The sequence below is a fragment of the Talpa europaea genome (genome assembly GCF_964194135.1).
Source record: "Talpa europaea genome assembly, chromosome: 6".
In the NCBI taxonomy this organism is placed as follows: Eukaryota; Metazoa; Chordata; class Mammalia; order Eulipotyphla; family Talpidae; genus Talpa; species Talpa europaea.
The window spans coordinates 15,502,811-15,517,770 of record NC_140072.1 but is presented as its reverse complement, the minus strand read 5'-3'; the positions used below and the strand labels follow the sequence as shown (position 1 = coordinate 15,517,770).

General features: G+C 50.1%; 1 protein-coding gene across 1 annotated transcript in view; it reads right to left on the bottom strand.

Annotated features, from left to right (window-relative positions):
• The window catches only part of PLB1 (phospholipase B1), a gene marked incomplete at both ends in the record, with an annotated part of 133,960 nt that overhangs the window by 61,029 nt on the left and 57,971 nt on the right, over positions 1–14,960 (bottom strand). The window contains 9 exons of the mRNA XM_084236028.1: positions 3,712–3,796; positions 3,899–3,973; positions 4,640–4,711; positions 6,399–6,455; positions 7,436–7,540; positions 8,488–8,563; positions 9,416–9,495; positions 10,234–10,296; positions 14,717–14,803. Coding sequence (XP_084092154.1) covers positions 3,712–3,796; positions 3,899–3,973; positions 4,640–4,711; positions 6,399–6,455; positions 7,436–7,540; positions 8,488–8,563; positions 9,416–9,495; positions 10,234–10,296; positions 14,717–14,803 — 700 coding nt within the window. The remainder of the gene's footprint in view (positions 1–3,711; positions 3,797–3,898; positions 3,974–4,639; positions 4,712–6,398; positions 6,456–7,435; positions 7,541–8,487; positions 8,564–9,415; positions 9,496–10,233; positions 10,297–14,716; positions 14,804–14,960) is intronic.

Here is a 14,960-nt window from a genome sequence, read left to right as displayed (position 1 = left end):
CAAGGGGAACTGCCACTTCCACTGAGGATTTGCTCTCATCAGAAAAGCAAAAGTCCCTGCCTCTTCCTCGGACAGCATACCAATGAACACATTCATAGTCGTGAAATGTGTATGTGCAAAATATATAGATTATTGGTCCTCAAATCTGAGCATGCACCAGAATCATCTGGAGAGCTCATTAAAACACAGATGGCTGCCCCCAATCCCCGCCCTCACGGTTTCTGATTTAGTAAGGTTTGGGGTGGGCCCAAGGATATGTGCTTAGATGAACAATATGAAATCATAAAGCCAGCTGTGCGCATTAGCACACATCCACCGGGGCTGAGCCTGACAACTTAAAAATGACCTCTTCTCAAAGAAATCAGGCTGTGGGGGTGGCGATGGGGGGAAAGGCAACAAAATGGAAAATAAGTGCTCCTCCCCTCAAACTCGAGATGACATCCTGGTGATGACAGTCGCCACCATATTCTCATTGCCAGAATGTGTATTACAGTGAATTCTGGGAACACTAGCTAGTGGGCGGGGGTTAGAGAAATCATAGGGGCTGATAAAATGTGGAAGACATGAATAGGTTTCCTTCAAAGCACATTAAAGTTTGCTAAAAAGGCAGGTGAAATCTGCCATTCCTGTCTCCTAAGTTTGTAGGAGACAGAAAGACACACACGCACTCACATGGTATCTACAGCTATGAGTGTGTAGATAAACTTTTTTTGGGGGGGGAGGGGGTGGTTTCCCCTATTAGTCATTCTGGAGGATTCCCTCTAAGAGATAATGCGGTGGGAGGAGTGATTGCTCTGGAGTGTTATTAAGACAGAGTCCAGCGCATTTCCTTGACTCCCCATTCTGTGGGGCTTGCTATAGGCTTTGTTAATATCATGATGGATGACGAAAGATAAGCCTGGAGATAGAGCAAAGCATTTTAGCAGTTGCTCTCCTTGGGAAAAGAACTATATAGAGATAAGATTAAATTTATATGGGCTGAAAAACTAAACATCTAGTACAAACTGTCCACCACCTTGAAAGAAATCAAAAAACAGATTTAATTCAAGATTTCTACAGAGGGGGTCTGTCATCAGAAGGCCATCCACACTAGGATGAAACATCATGAATAACAGAAAGCGCTGGGCTAGAGCAGTGACTAGGGAAACCATCCTGCCAACCGAAAAAGAAAGAGGAAGAGATTTGGCACTCGGGGGGTTCTGTCTCGCGCAACCCAACAACTTAAACCAACTTTGTTTGGCTGTTCTGTGCCGTGTCTGAGAACGTTCTGTGCTGGGCTCTGACAGGGACGTGAACTACTTCTGCTTCTTGCTTAAAGGTAGGTTTATTTTGGAAGAAAAAAATTCACCTCATGGGGCCTCCCCGGTGGCGCAGCGGTTGAGCGCTGGGTTGCGAAACTGCGCGCGGCCTCTGCGGCATCGGTTCGATCCCTGGCTGCTCCCCGGCCACCGGAGGAGGGTCCCACATGGCGCGCAGACCTCTCCTGCCGCCCGCTGCTCCCCTCAGCAGTGTACTTCGGTCCTTCTGCCTGCTCTGCTTCCCGCTCTGGCTCTGGTGAATTCTCTCACCCTCCCGCGCTTCTGACTGTACCCAGTGCATGTATAAACAAAACAAACAAACAAACCAGCAAACAAACAAATAAAGCATGCCTCTATTAAAAAAAAAAAAAAATTCACCTCATGAAGGCAGGGACCATGAAGTCCACTCACTTGACTACCACGGGGCTCTTATGTAGAATGTGGCCCGCAGTTCAGGTTCAATAAATGATCTGAGAATGACGTCACTATCATGTTTCAGTCACAGAATAAACAGACACAGGCACGCACCTACAAATCCAGTTATTTCCATTGTCCTAGAAAAAACCTCCCAGGTGTATCTCAGATGGTGGGAAATACCTGTCATACCTGTCATGTGGAGTGACCCTTATTTTGGTGATTTTAGTTTCAAATGAGTTAAAAGTCACTTGACTCAAGTCATATACCTGATGTGGGGACATCCCTGGAGGGATTCCTGTCGTGACACTCGAGTTGTACTCCCTCTTCTTGCTGAAATGCGACACACAGAACAATAAGAAAAAATAGATCTTGCAACGTAGGAAATTCAGTAACAAATGAGACCTCTAGTTTGGAAAATACCACTTAACATAGAAACTTAATGTCAATTTTTTAAGATTTCTCCCTCTCATTCAACATGCCAGAGGGTCTACGACATCCTTTCCAAATGCTCCCAAGCCTGAGATCTCTTTGCTCGTCCCTGGACCTTGGCCTGCGTGTGGATGTTTGTTATTTCTTGCCTGGACTACTGCAGTACTCACAGTGTCACCACCTCTGTCTCGTGGGCTTCCTCCCCAGCCTTCTGAACCCATTCAACCAGGTCTCCCTCCCCAGTGTAATTTAACCATGTCACTCCCTGGCCCAAATTCCCAGTGAAAACAGGTGGTTTCATCTGTGTATTGTTGCATCCCCAGAGTCCAGAATAGCACACAGTAGATGCTTAACAAATATTTCTTTGTTGAAAAAATTTCTACTGTGTAAACATCGCATAAAGTCCCACCCCCTTAGCATGGCATAAGAGTTGCTCATATATGCTCAGTCCTTGGCCCAGCTCTTAGGCGCTCCACGTCTCTGCCCACGCACTCACCAACATGCTCACTTGTCCCCTTCCCTTCCCTCCACTTCCCTCCACCCGGCTCAGCCTTAGTCATCCTTCAAGGCTGAGGTCATGAGTATCTTTGTGAAGAAGACTTCTTCAATTTCCTCTCAGCTTTTCTCCTGTGTTCCTACAACACCCATGGGAACCTTCCATCACAGTGCTTATTGGTGAGTACTTATCACTCACTAAAAAGAGGTCCTTGATACGAGCAATGTATTTTTAATTTTTTTTAACATCTTATGCCTGATATCTGCCCGTCCAAACAGTTGGTCATTCAACAAATAGTGATTGAGTACCTGGTCTGAGCCCCTGCCTTCAGTGAGTCTCCATTCTACTTGCACAGAGCAGGTATTCAGTGACTGTACCCTGTAGGAATGTACCATCCCTTCTTATCAGGTGAAATTAATAGCAACACCTGACACAGAGCCTATAAGTAGAAGAGCCTGGATTTGAACCCAGAGCCTTTTCTCTCACCTCCCTGTGTCATGTTGCCTGCCAGGTGTATCCTCACTGGTGATATATTAGTCTGAGAGTGTGGAACAAGTTGACAAATCGAGTGTTCCATGCTGTGTTTCTGGTGATAGGGTCCAGGTCATCAGCTGGCCTCCACCACCTGACTCACACCTCACCCTTGTATACAGCAGGGGGGTGGGGATGTGCCAGGACCCAATTAGTTTCAACTCTCGACCATAACTGGTCTCTGGTTTTCGAGAATGAGGACGTCAGCCTTGCACTGTTTCTTGGTTCTTCCGAGGAATGCAGGCTGCCCTCTCCAGCCTTCACAGGAAGAATCAGGAAAGACTCGGGAGATAAGGAACAAGCCGGATGTGGGGACATGTGAGCTGGCCCCTGCAGGCATGTACCAACTTCTGAGGCCTCTGTGTCACTACACTGTCTGCGTCCAGACTTCCCTACACCTCTCCACCTTTCTGAACTTTCCCTTCAGATTAAAGGCTCTGCTGAGTTTCAGGGGTCTTGTCAGATTTAGGGAGGGCCTGCAGAATCTTGTCTCACATCAAAACAAATGGAAATCAGGAAGTGCTGAGCACCCCAACGTACTCCGTGAGCCCACAGGTTGCTGGGTGCTGAGGCTGTTGTAGAGACTTATGGGGCATCCTTCACCTTCCTGGCCCACCCATGGGTTCTGGGGCATAAAGAGCCACACAGAAGCTTCCAAAGACTCTGCACTAGGCAGGGGCCCTCGTGAATTTGAATGCTGGTCAGGTCCCAGAAAACCTCTCCTTACCTCAAGTGTCTTGTTGAATGGTGGCAACCTGGGTGGGTAGTCACTGTTCCTGTAGGTGAACAGATAGGGGTACTCCTGCAGAGAAGAGCAGTGTGTCGTTAATCATGACTGTACCCCCTATCTTCAGGCTTTATCATCCAGCAGTGTCGCTGGATGTGAAAGCTCTCTCTGAGTACCTCTTGCTCTTTACCTGGAGACGCACACAACCAGTCAAAGTAACATATTTCTATGAAAAGAGCTTAATTCCTGGTAGTCAGAACAAAGAGGAAAACAGGATGAATTATAGAGTTCTTATAGTCTAGTCACAAAAAAATCTTACCAATTCATTAAGGTAAAAAATTTGACTAGCATTAAATTATAAAAGGAATTTCCTCATTTGTTATTTTCTTATTTGTTTCTTCAATAACATCAATTCTATACCTGCTGCACGTCAGACACATAGTTAAGACGCCACTATTCACATTCCAGGCCAGGTGGGCTGGGGGCCGGGGCTTCTGTTCCGATGCCCTCCACAGATGGCCAGAGACCCTGGTTCTGCAACGGCGGCTCTCCTGACCCCCAGGGGTGAACCTTAGGTGTGTCAAGTACACAGGATCAGAAGAACAGACCCAGGCAGGAGTCTAAGGGGGCTAATATCTCAGGTCTGGAAAGAGCCCGCTTCACAGAAAATCTCTCTTGGTGACGCCACCTCTCTGCCCCGTTCAGCAAGAGACTCCCTTCCCCTCCCCAGTTCTTGCTTACCTGAGGGGGACATTTCACAGTGTTCCGCTCTCTTGTACTCAGTGTCTCATCTTTCTCTTCCACGGGCTTCATCTGGGAAGGAAGGTGAGAAGTTTGCACAGGTGGCAGCATTTCAGGGTACCACTAAGACGTCACGTTAGTGTGGTGTTCTCCAAGCCTGACCCTGGCCAGGGGGCCTCCGCATCACACTAGAACTGCCTCCATCCCACAACCTATCGAGTCAGAAATTCTGGACTGGGATCCGAATTCTCTGCATTGTAAGTGGCCTTCCCCTTGGGGGGATTCTGCTGCCTACCCAAGGGGCCTCTGCATCCTAGTCCACCCCCTGATTTAACAGGAGAAAGGGACCGTGGAGATGCTGAGATCCCACTGAGAGCCTCTCAGTGGGTCATACTGCTCCTGGGTCATCCAGGTACTTTCTTCAGTTGGCTTCTCTTGCCCCTCCTTGCTGCCCAGCTTCTGGCCAGCTCACTAATTAAATTTCCCTGGGAGAAGAGTCAGAATAGGAAGGAGGGGCAAGCACAGGTTTCTCGTGTAAAGCAGAGGCCTCTCCTCATGCATCCCTTGTGCCCACGTCCAAGAGGGAATGCAACCCTGTCACGGGAGGCAGCTTGCACCATTGTGAGGGGGCCAAGTGACAGGTCCTGGATCTGCCAGAGTCATTAATAGGGGCACAGAGCGACATGGCACAGTCCCCGTATGACTAGAATGTCCAGAATTCAGAAATGAGGGATGGGGGATCATCGCCACTTAGATGATAAAAAGAGGGGTTGGCAGCCAGGCCCACTGCAGGGGCCCTTTGTTAAGGAAATGGGGTGCCTCTCCAGAGGGTGCTGGTTCTGTTGGCATGGGCTGCCTGAGGCCAGTCACCGGCCCCTCCTCCTTACCCACTGTGTTACTCACACTCAAGCACAGCTGCTCACCGAGCTCAGCTCAGCACACCAGTTGAAGAGAAAGAAATTTAGAAAAAAAAAAACAAGTTTCTGTCACTGGAATTCTAAAAATAGGGCAGCTTGGATGGGAAAAAAATAAATGGCAAAATCAGGTCTGTCTGGTGCCCTGGAAAGTCACAATTCCATGACTGAGTAATCCCAAATAGTCTGGAGGGCGCCTGGAGGCCTGGGGAAAGCCTGTCATATTTCTAGTAAAAAGAGTTGTCATGTGTGGGGTACTTACTATAGGCTAGGAGTGAGCTACACACTTGACATGTAGGGTCAAAGGTTATGAGCTGGGTTTTGCAAAGAGGGAGTTGAGACCTAAGCGCCTGCAGCTTATGAGAAGCAGAATTAGGATTTGATCCAGGTTTTCATCTCTCTAAAGTCCAGGCTCATCCCCAGCACCACCCTGGGCCTTTGAAAGCACATGATGGCCTGTAAGCTGGACCAGAATCGCAACGTGAGCCCACCCCCCAGTGCCCACTTCACATGAAGCCTTCCATGTGGACTCTGAGGAAATTCCCTGCCTTCTAGAGGAACAGGACTGAGGCTGCTGCTCCCAGAGTCTGGCTCACTGGCGAGACGGCAGCTCTGCCCTAGATGAGAAGGTGGAACTGCCAGGATGTCAGAGCTGGGCCATCCCAGCATATGGGTGGGGTCCCGGGGGAACCTGTGTCTCCATTCTGGAATCCTGCTGGTGTCCTGCAGGCCCCTGTTGAAGCAGTGGGCAGAGTAGACGTGGTAGTGAAGCCCTCACCATCCCCTTCTGCAGGCCAATGCCCCCAGGATGGCACAGTCACCTCCCAGCACCCCCAGTCGCTCACCATATTATCCCAGAGATGCAAGGCCAGTGTGGTGGGATCCTGCAGTGGCCGTTTCTCCTGAAAGAGAACCAATAAGAACCGCTGCTGGCCCCCAAGGTGGGAGGACCTGCCACATACTTTGTAGCTCTCTTTGTCAGAGATGGGGTGGCTTTGTCTCTTCCAAGTGCTTTCTCTCTGCCCTCCCCCATCCATAATGGTGGGTACCTACAGGGCCACTCCCCTGGAGCAGGTCCGGCTCCTCCTTGAGTTTGCTGGGTGCTCCACATGAGTCAACAGAAGGAGTGGTGGCTGGGGTGTGTGGGTGACTGTCTCAATAGGGGGGAGCAGTGCTAGGAACTAACATTCCTTCTCCTCCCTTTAAGCCTCTATTTTATCACAGGTGAGGTCTGGAGGCCTCCCAGGAGCTGGGAGGGAGGGCAAGTGTCCGATGAAACCCTGGGGCACCACTGAGAACTTGCTGAGCACACATGGACCCCAGGGGGTGCTGGTGGGCTGGCCCACTGGGCAAGGGCTGTTTGCCGAGTGACCTGCAGAGATGGGGCACAGGCACAGCTCAAACCTTCCAGGGATGGATGGAGAGGAAGGTGCCGGGGAAAGGGAGGAGAAGCTAGAGGTGAGATGTGGTACTTGACAAATTCTCCCCTCAGGAATGACAGTAGCTGGGGGGGGTTCTGAGTTATTTGCTGACCATCCTGACCCCCACGCTAGAGGGAGGGAATAGGAAAGAGGGCCCTGACTTCACAGATGCTGGCCGAGCCAGGCACGGAGAGCTGAAGCGCCTGCCTGAGGGAACACGCTGGCCTCCTCCAGAGCCAAGAGCCCTCTGACTGGAGCCCCAGCTCTTTACCTCCAGGGCTCTGGCCCCAAGGGCTCTCCAGGCCCATGGGGAAACTGTACAAGAATGTAGGAAACCATTGCAGTACTTTCCTGAGACTGCACACCCTAGACTTGGTGAGAACCCCTGGATCCGGGCCTCAGCAGAAGTGAGGGGGAGAGGGAGGGTGTGTGGCCAGGCTCCTCAGGGCCCCTACACTCACCCAGAGGGGGGTCAGGTCTGCCTCATAGAAGAACGGCTGGAAGACCAGGGCGAAGGAGTCTTGCTCATTGTACCTGCTGGAGGCCAGGAGGTGATGCCAGGCTTCCTGAAGAAGGGAGAGAGGCGTGCAGCCAGGAACACCAGTGGGGCAGCTAGCCCGGCCTGGCCAGGGAGCTCGGCGCCCCCCCCCCCCGCCCCCACCTCACAACCACCCAGCACACCAGGCTGTTCTGAATTCAGTGCTCTTCTGGAGCTCTCATCTCGCACCTCAAGGTCCCTGGATGAACTAAATTCAGTTTTCGTTTTCTTCTGACACAGCTGGTAATACAGACACAGGCCCAAAATATATTTTCTAGAAGCTCAAGTATTAACATAGACCAGGCCAGCACTAGGCTAGAGCCCATGTTCTCTCAAGGGCAAAGTCTTGTGGAGGGATTTTCCATTAATTACTCAGAAGGCCCTCATTTTCAGAGTGAGAGAAGTGCCACGCAGGTTGATGTGTAACTTTTTTCTTAAACTAAAATCATCATGTTAACATCTGTCAGTAGGAACTGAGCTTTGAGCTGGGTGCTGACAGAGACAATAGCTTCCTCTGAACCATTCACACTCCCCTGGGGTCTCCTCCCTAAACTGGAAAGCACATCTTCAAGAGGCCTGACTTGACCTGGGGCTGTAGTCTGGGGACCGAGCCCAGGCTGGGCAAAACCAGCTCACCAGTCACAGGCCATAGTGGCACAAGCTGGGATCATGATCAAAGGCTTTTCAGCCTTTCCAGAGTTCTTCATCATCTTTTACCTTTAGTATCACTACTCAGCCCCCCAGCATTGCCGTTCCCATTTTACGTACAGGAATATGCATTATCACCAGGAAGTACCCTCTCTGGTGCCTGAATTCCACTGGCAGAGTCTTACACCCCCAAACATGGCCCCTACTTGTTCCCGAATTCCCCTGGGGACGTCCCACAGGACCCAACTTGGTTCCTAATTGCTCCTCCCACCCCTGATCTTCTCCACAAGGCCCCTCGCCTGTGAGCCAGCGCCCCATCGCCCAGACCTGATAGGTCCACTGCGTCACAGCCCTGGACAGCACCGAGGTCTCCACTGAGCACCCGCAGGACTCTGCTTCAGGGCTGCGGGTTAGAGCAAGGGGGAAGTGAGCTCTTCGAGGCGGTGTGAGCCATGCAGGCTGCCTCCTGGGAGACACAGGGGCCAGGAGACCTGGGAGTGGCGTAGGCTGTGGGGAGGGAGAAGCTGGAAGTCTTGGAGGGGGAAGGAGAAGGAAGGAAGCAAATGGCGGGAGAATAGATCTGGTTCCCCGCCATCCTTTCCTTCTCTAGTGTGGGCAAGGGATGTGGAGAGGCGCTCCCGCCCCCTCTGTCTCCCAACACACTGCCTCCTCTTGTGGCTCCCCACACCAGAACCCACCCCCAGTTCTTTCTCCCCTATCTTGTGCCCCTTACTCTTGCTTGCTCTGCAAACCCCGCTTTCCCTCAGCTCGTCCTCTCTTACCCGGACCCATCTGTCCTGACTTCCCACATGAACTTCTCTGGGTGCAAAGTCAGAAATGTTAAGGTTTCTTGGGTTCACAGGGTTTAAATTCTATGAAAAATTTGTAAATATGTAGGAATCAAATTCTGTGAAGATAAAATATTTTTAGGCTTAATTATTTGTCTTTCCAATTTCCAGAAGTAACACTTCTTGGCATGTGGATGTTTTGCTAAAGCTTTTTTTTTTTTTTTTTTAAACTCTTGAATGATTTTGGTGGGGGTAGGGGCACCCAGAACCACATCCACCAGACTGAGACTTGACAGAGGCTGCATCCAGCCGCCCCACATCACCGGCTGGGTGCACACATGGCTTCCTTCCTGCTACCCTCCTGGCTGTCCTCACTGGGTTCACGTATGTGAAGGAGTCATCCCCATGGCACCTGGCACACGGCAGCCACACAGAAAATGCTGGTCCCTTTCCATGGCCCTTTTTACCTGAGCTGAGGCCCCAGATACAAGGAAGAATCCCACAAAACCTCAGAGAAATCCACCAGGTTCACAAATGCTTTGGGCACCTAGGAGGATGCACAGGAGAAGGACATCATTTGTAAGTCACCCCCACTGCCCAGGGGCTGCTCTGGGGCCCCTGGCTTGAGCCCGGTTTGGGTTCTGGGCTCTGGGTGGGCATGACAGGCAGACCCTCTTGGGAGATGCTTGGTTGGGGTGAGCGCAGCAATGCCAGCTGCGCACTCCAGCAGTGTCATCACACCCTCACTTTGGACAGAGCCCCCACCATGCTAGCGACAGGCTACAGAGCCTTCCTGACTGAAAGTCGCCCTCCAGGGGTAAAAGGAGTGCAGTGAGAGCCACAGAGCTCCCTGGGATTCCCAGAACCTGAGGCACTCATCATGGTCAAGAAAGTCCTCGAGGCCTCTCCAGGCTGTCACTGCCCCAGACTCAGTCAGATCTCAGGAAGGAATGGGGTCACTCAGACCTCAGCAAGGACTATATTCCCCCTTCCTTCCCAGAAGTCTCTGTCAGAAATGACCTGGGCAAGAGGAAAGCGTTTCATTCACAGCCTGTGTTCTCACAAAGGGAAAAGCGACTGGCTTTTCCTGAGTTTTCTCTTGCCCTAGGGTCTCCATTTCCCCCCTAGGAGTCCCGTCCCCCCATCCCACTGGAGGCCATTTGAGAGTGAGCCAGAGCCCGCCCCACCAATCCTGGGCAGGGCAGCTTCCTCCTGGCTCCCGAAGGCACCCACAGGGACACTCCCAGGATGTGGTCCTCTGTCACTGGGGACCCACAAGCTTTACCTCACGGTACAGGTAGTCCAGGGTTTCAGTCAGCTTGTCCATGGCATCTGACACGAAACTCTGCTGTGAGAGGAGAAATGTGCTGAGCCAGGTGGGGATGGGGGAGCAGGAGCAAGGACGCCCAGGCTCACAGCCAGCCTGCGCCTTCCCTCCCCAACGCCTGCCCTTGGCCGAGAAGATGGCGACAAAGGTTGGCTCTAGACCTGTTTCCCACAAAGTGTCGCGCTCCCAGAGCCTCCAGGTCTCTCTGCTTCTCCTTCTCTAATTTCCCCGATCTGTCATTCACCAGGAAAAACTGAACTCCCGCAAATGAAAAGTTCATCTCAGGGAAGTACAAATGGAGGTCAGGGCTAGAGCTCACAGAGAGGGCTGGGAGGGCAGACGGTCTCCCAAAGGCAAACGGAATAGCTTTTACCTGAAGGAGTCAGGTTCAAAGGGGAACACAATGACACCTGGATCTAAGGAGGCAGATGTACCTCAAAGCTTCTGCCTGGTGCTCTAACCTCTCCCGACACCCTCGCCCCAAGTGAGAAGAGGGCTCCTGTCACTGATGCTTAAGAACAGCTGCCACCCAGCCGATGCCTTGTAGATGATGAAAACAAATGCGAGTGTACTTCAAAGCTCTCGGTTTAACTTTTCAGGGTAAAAAAAAAAAAAACAACAACAACTTTACAACAACTACAAACTCCTAACCTGCCTGCGAACTGGCTGGCTGTCCCCTGAAGGGTCTTGGCTCCGACCTTAAGGTCTGGAAGTTGTTTCTTTCCCCAGGGGACACAAGCAGTGACTGGAGACAGCTGCCAGTCACAGCGCTGGGACTGCGGGAGGGCAGCGCCGGCCCCTGTCTCCGTGCCGGTTTCGCCCTCTGGAAGCCGACTCTGCCCACTGTCGCAGTAGTGACCACAGCCTCTGTCCAGCTGTGTCGCTCCCTGAGGTTGACACTAAGCTTCACACTTTCTCTTGTGAAGAGGAGAGTGTCTTTATTCCTGGTCTGTACCACATTTGGGGCATCCAGCATTCCCAGGGAAATGGGGGAGCCCCATGTGGTTCTCCCCTGAGGGTGAACCTTGCCTTTAGAGACTCTGCTTATTCAGGGCTGCAGATGAAATGGGCCACCCAGGCATTTCAGGTACTGAATGGTTGTCACTTAGGGCACTAACTCTAGGGGAAGATGCCACCCCAGTACGATGTCCCTGCTTATAAGGTCATATAAAATAAACTTCTTGAACCCAAAGTCAGGAAAAGTTTTTGTCCAAATAAACCTGCACGTTTCCATTGAATCTTCCGCCCCCAGACTTAGAAGGAAGCTCTGTGTCAATGATGTGCTAAGGCCAGGTTTAACTTTTTCTAATAAATTATTTCCTTGGGTTTTATCCCCAAGGAAGTGGGTTCAGTTAGCCAAAAGAGACCTATCTCCATTTCTTGCATCCTACTTGCCTGTCTACCTTCCAAAATGTTGATGCCCATTTCTAAGCATTTGCAGTGAATAAACGTGTGCATTTCTTGCAGTGTGATACATTTTGGGTTTTTTCCCTTCATTTTTGTCTTTTCCTTTAGCTTATTTTTGATCTTGTGAATAAAACTAGATTTTGGCATCCCCCATCACTGCTATGACCCAGTTTACTGTCCACTTCTGAAGCTTCTACCCCAGAGCAGCTGGACCCACCAAGCAGCCGCAAGGGAGCACTGTTCCCGCCAAGGGGAGAGCACGAGCTTGCTCTGGCAGGACTCTGGCCCTAAGACACCCTTAATGAGCAAATCCAGGCCCTTACCTATTCCCCTTGAAAGAAGCCAAAGTTCTCTTCAGAATTCCAGGTTCTGAGCAGACCAGGACAGGACTTTAACATTTCCCCTTAACAGTAAGACACCTTGATCTCATGTGACAACTTGACATATGACACAGGCACAGGCAGAGTTGCCCTGGGAAGTCGGGGAAACCAGGAGCCCCCATCTCAGCCTTGCCTTTGCCCTCAGAGGCTCCTCCCGAGGCCCCTGGGGTCTTCAGAACAACCCTGAGGGACAGACCATGCCTGGGGTGTGTTTTAGGGGTATAAAAATGCAGTGTAAGAACTCCAGTGGGGTGTGGGGCTATTCCCGGGGGAGGAGCAGAGGGCGTGGTGGCCAAGATGCCACCAGAGACGCTACAGGTAAAAGGCAAGTCTGGGTCCAGAGTGTGTGGAGGAGCAGAGGGAAGAGAAGGAAGGGCCCAGGCAGCCAAGAGAGGAGGCCCAGGAGTGGGGAAAAGAAGGAAGTGGGGTTCAGTCCAGGCTCCAAAGCCTGGTGGTGCTTGTACAAAAGGAAAATCAAGATGGAAGAAAAAGGCATTAAAGAGCAAACCTGAGTGGATGCTCATAGCATTGTTACAATGAAGTAAATTTATGGAATCAAGTCACTGGCTTATAGCCACTTAGAAACTAGAAGCAAGGCATAATTACTTCTGTCATATGTTTACAAATTAAAGGTGTGCGATTCTAAGTATGAATAAACTCAGTTCATACGTATCGACATGACTAACTCGCAAAAATACTTGGTTAGTGAAGATAATTGCTCAATAATTACAAATGCTATTTACATTAAATCTCTCTCTCATTCTCTCACACACACATGCAAAATAATACTAGGATTCATAGATATGTAAAAAGTTTAGAAATAAGAGGGAGTGGATTGTGGCTGGTGGCCAAAGGATATTTTAGCTTTAACTGCAATGTTTTGTTTTTTTTTTTTTCTTGGGAGGAGGAAGCATTTGTGCACAGCTTGTGTACCTAAAAATTAACAAAAGTAAATAATGCACAAATGGATGAATGCACACAGGCATGAGCATTCTGTAGCAAGAATGCTCGATGACATAAATGCCATGAAAGAATGCAAAATTACCCTAGGAAAGCTTGAAGGTAGCACAAGTATATGGAAGAAATGATGAATGAGTATAAGCATCAATGATTGCATTCAAATATTAAAAAAAAAATGAAGCACACTCAAGCATGAACAAACTCATCCTAAAGAGAGCAGCATGTGCCTGTGTATGAAGAAGAGAATGAATTTACACAGGAATATGGACGGATGGACAAGAGGCTGTAGAGAGGAATGCAGCAATGCCCAAATGCATGCTTTAGCATGTCAATGCATGAATCCTCAATTCGCCCAAAAATGCTGGTGTGCATAATGACCCATGAGGGAGGAAGAGAATAAAACAGGACATGGAAATTGCACTTGGCATGGGAGGAAGTAGAGGGTTAAATAGAGCAACAAACCTTTAAGATCTAAATGCTGCCAACCCAGGAGCTCCTGTGGGAATGTTGTTCAGCAAGAGCTGGCGAGGGGCGGCAGGCCTCAGTCAGTATTCTCCGGGGCCCAATGTCGCTAAGGTGGGGGCAGGGAGGGGAGGGCTGACAGTGTGCCAGGAGTCAGTGGGGCATGGGTGTTAGAAGACAGGAGTACAGATTGTGGGAGGGGTCACAGAAGAGAGGACAGACCACATGTCAAGAAATGTCACCCATGCCTGTGCCTTGGCCTGGTGGAGGTGCTGAGAGGACAGTGGGCAGAGAATTGGGCCATCACAAGTGGCAGGACCAGTGTGGTGGCCACCAGAATTCATTTTCCGGAAAAGTCTCGTGGCATTTATGTCACATGGTCTAGATGGCTGAGCCACCCTGAACTTCCAACTGGTCTTCACTTGGACACTCTTCAATAAAGATGTGTCAAGTTCTGGTTCAAGTTCTGTTGTTTGGAAAAGTACTAAAGTGTGAGTGTGAGAATGTGTGTGTGTGTGTGTGTGTAATAGTTTTCTGAACGTTTGAAGCTGTTTATCTTCAGATCAAAACATCCCCTTGTTCATTTACTCTGCTTTTGTTCAATAAATAGGTAGTTGAATTCTTCAACTATTTCATCTAAGATAATTTCTAGAAATTTCATTATCCTGGTTTTTCCATGGACAGATTCTAGTTTGTCATTATCTCTCTTAAAACAGAAATTTCTTAAGTAGAAATGATCAGTTTAATGGCAAAAAAGAAAAGATGTTAAGTCACAGATAGCCACATAAAAAAGCAAAGCAATGTGCTTTAGGTCCTGTTCCCAGGAAAGCCAGAGTCTAGGAGGCACAGCTTGCTACAAAGACCACAGGGGTCTCGTCAGAGCTCATGGTGAACAAAACTCCAAAGGGCTGAGAGGAGCACACATCTTGCTGGATTCTTACATTCAGTGCCTAAGTGAGATCAGAGTTAAATGAGGTAAAGTGATGTTTATTTGGACATTGGCTTTGCTCAGTAGTAGAATGATTGTTGACACAGCTTATCTGCACATTTCCTTTTTCTGAATGCAGGCTGGCAAATTAGAAACACCTGTCCCTGTATGTGGTTTCTCGAGCCTTCAATACCTCTATTTGCCTTACTTCAGGAGCAGTGCCCCAGCCTGACAGGTGTCAAGAAGGTGGCTCCATGCTCCCTCCCCAGTGTTGCGACCCCTCTCCCTCCCAGTCTGCATTTACCTGTTGGGCAGGGGCACACAGCTGACACCGGCTGGCATTACTGAAGAACACATTGATGAGCTTCCAGTCATTTTGAAAGTCAAGTTGCTGAAGAAAAGGGAACAGCATCAAAGATAGACCTTGGTGGGCCTCCCTCCTGGCACAGAGGATTGAGCGCAGTGCTGTGAAGCTGCCCGCAGCCTCTGTAGCGCGGGTCCGATTTCTGGCTGGCAAGGGAGAGACCCACATGGCACAGCAGACCTCT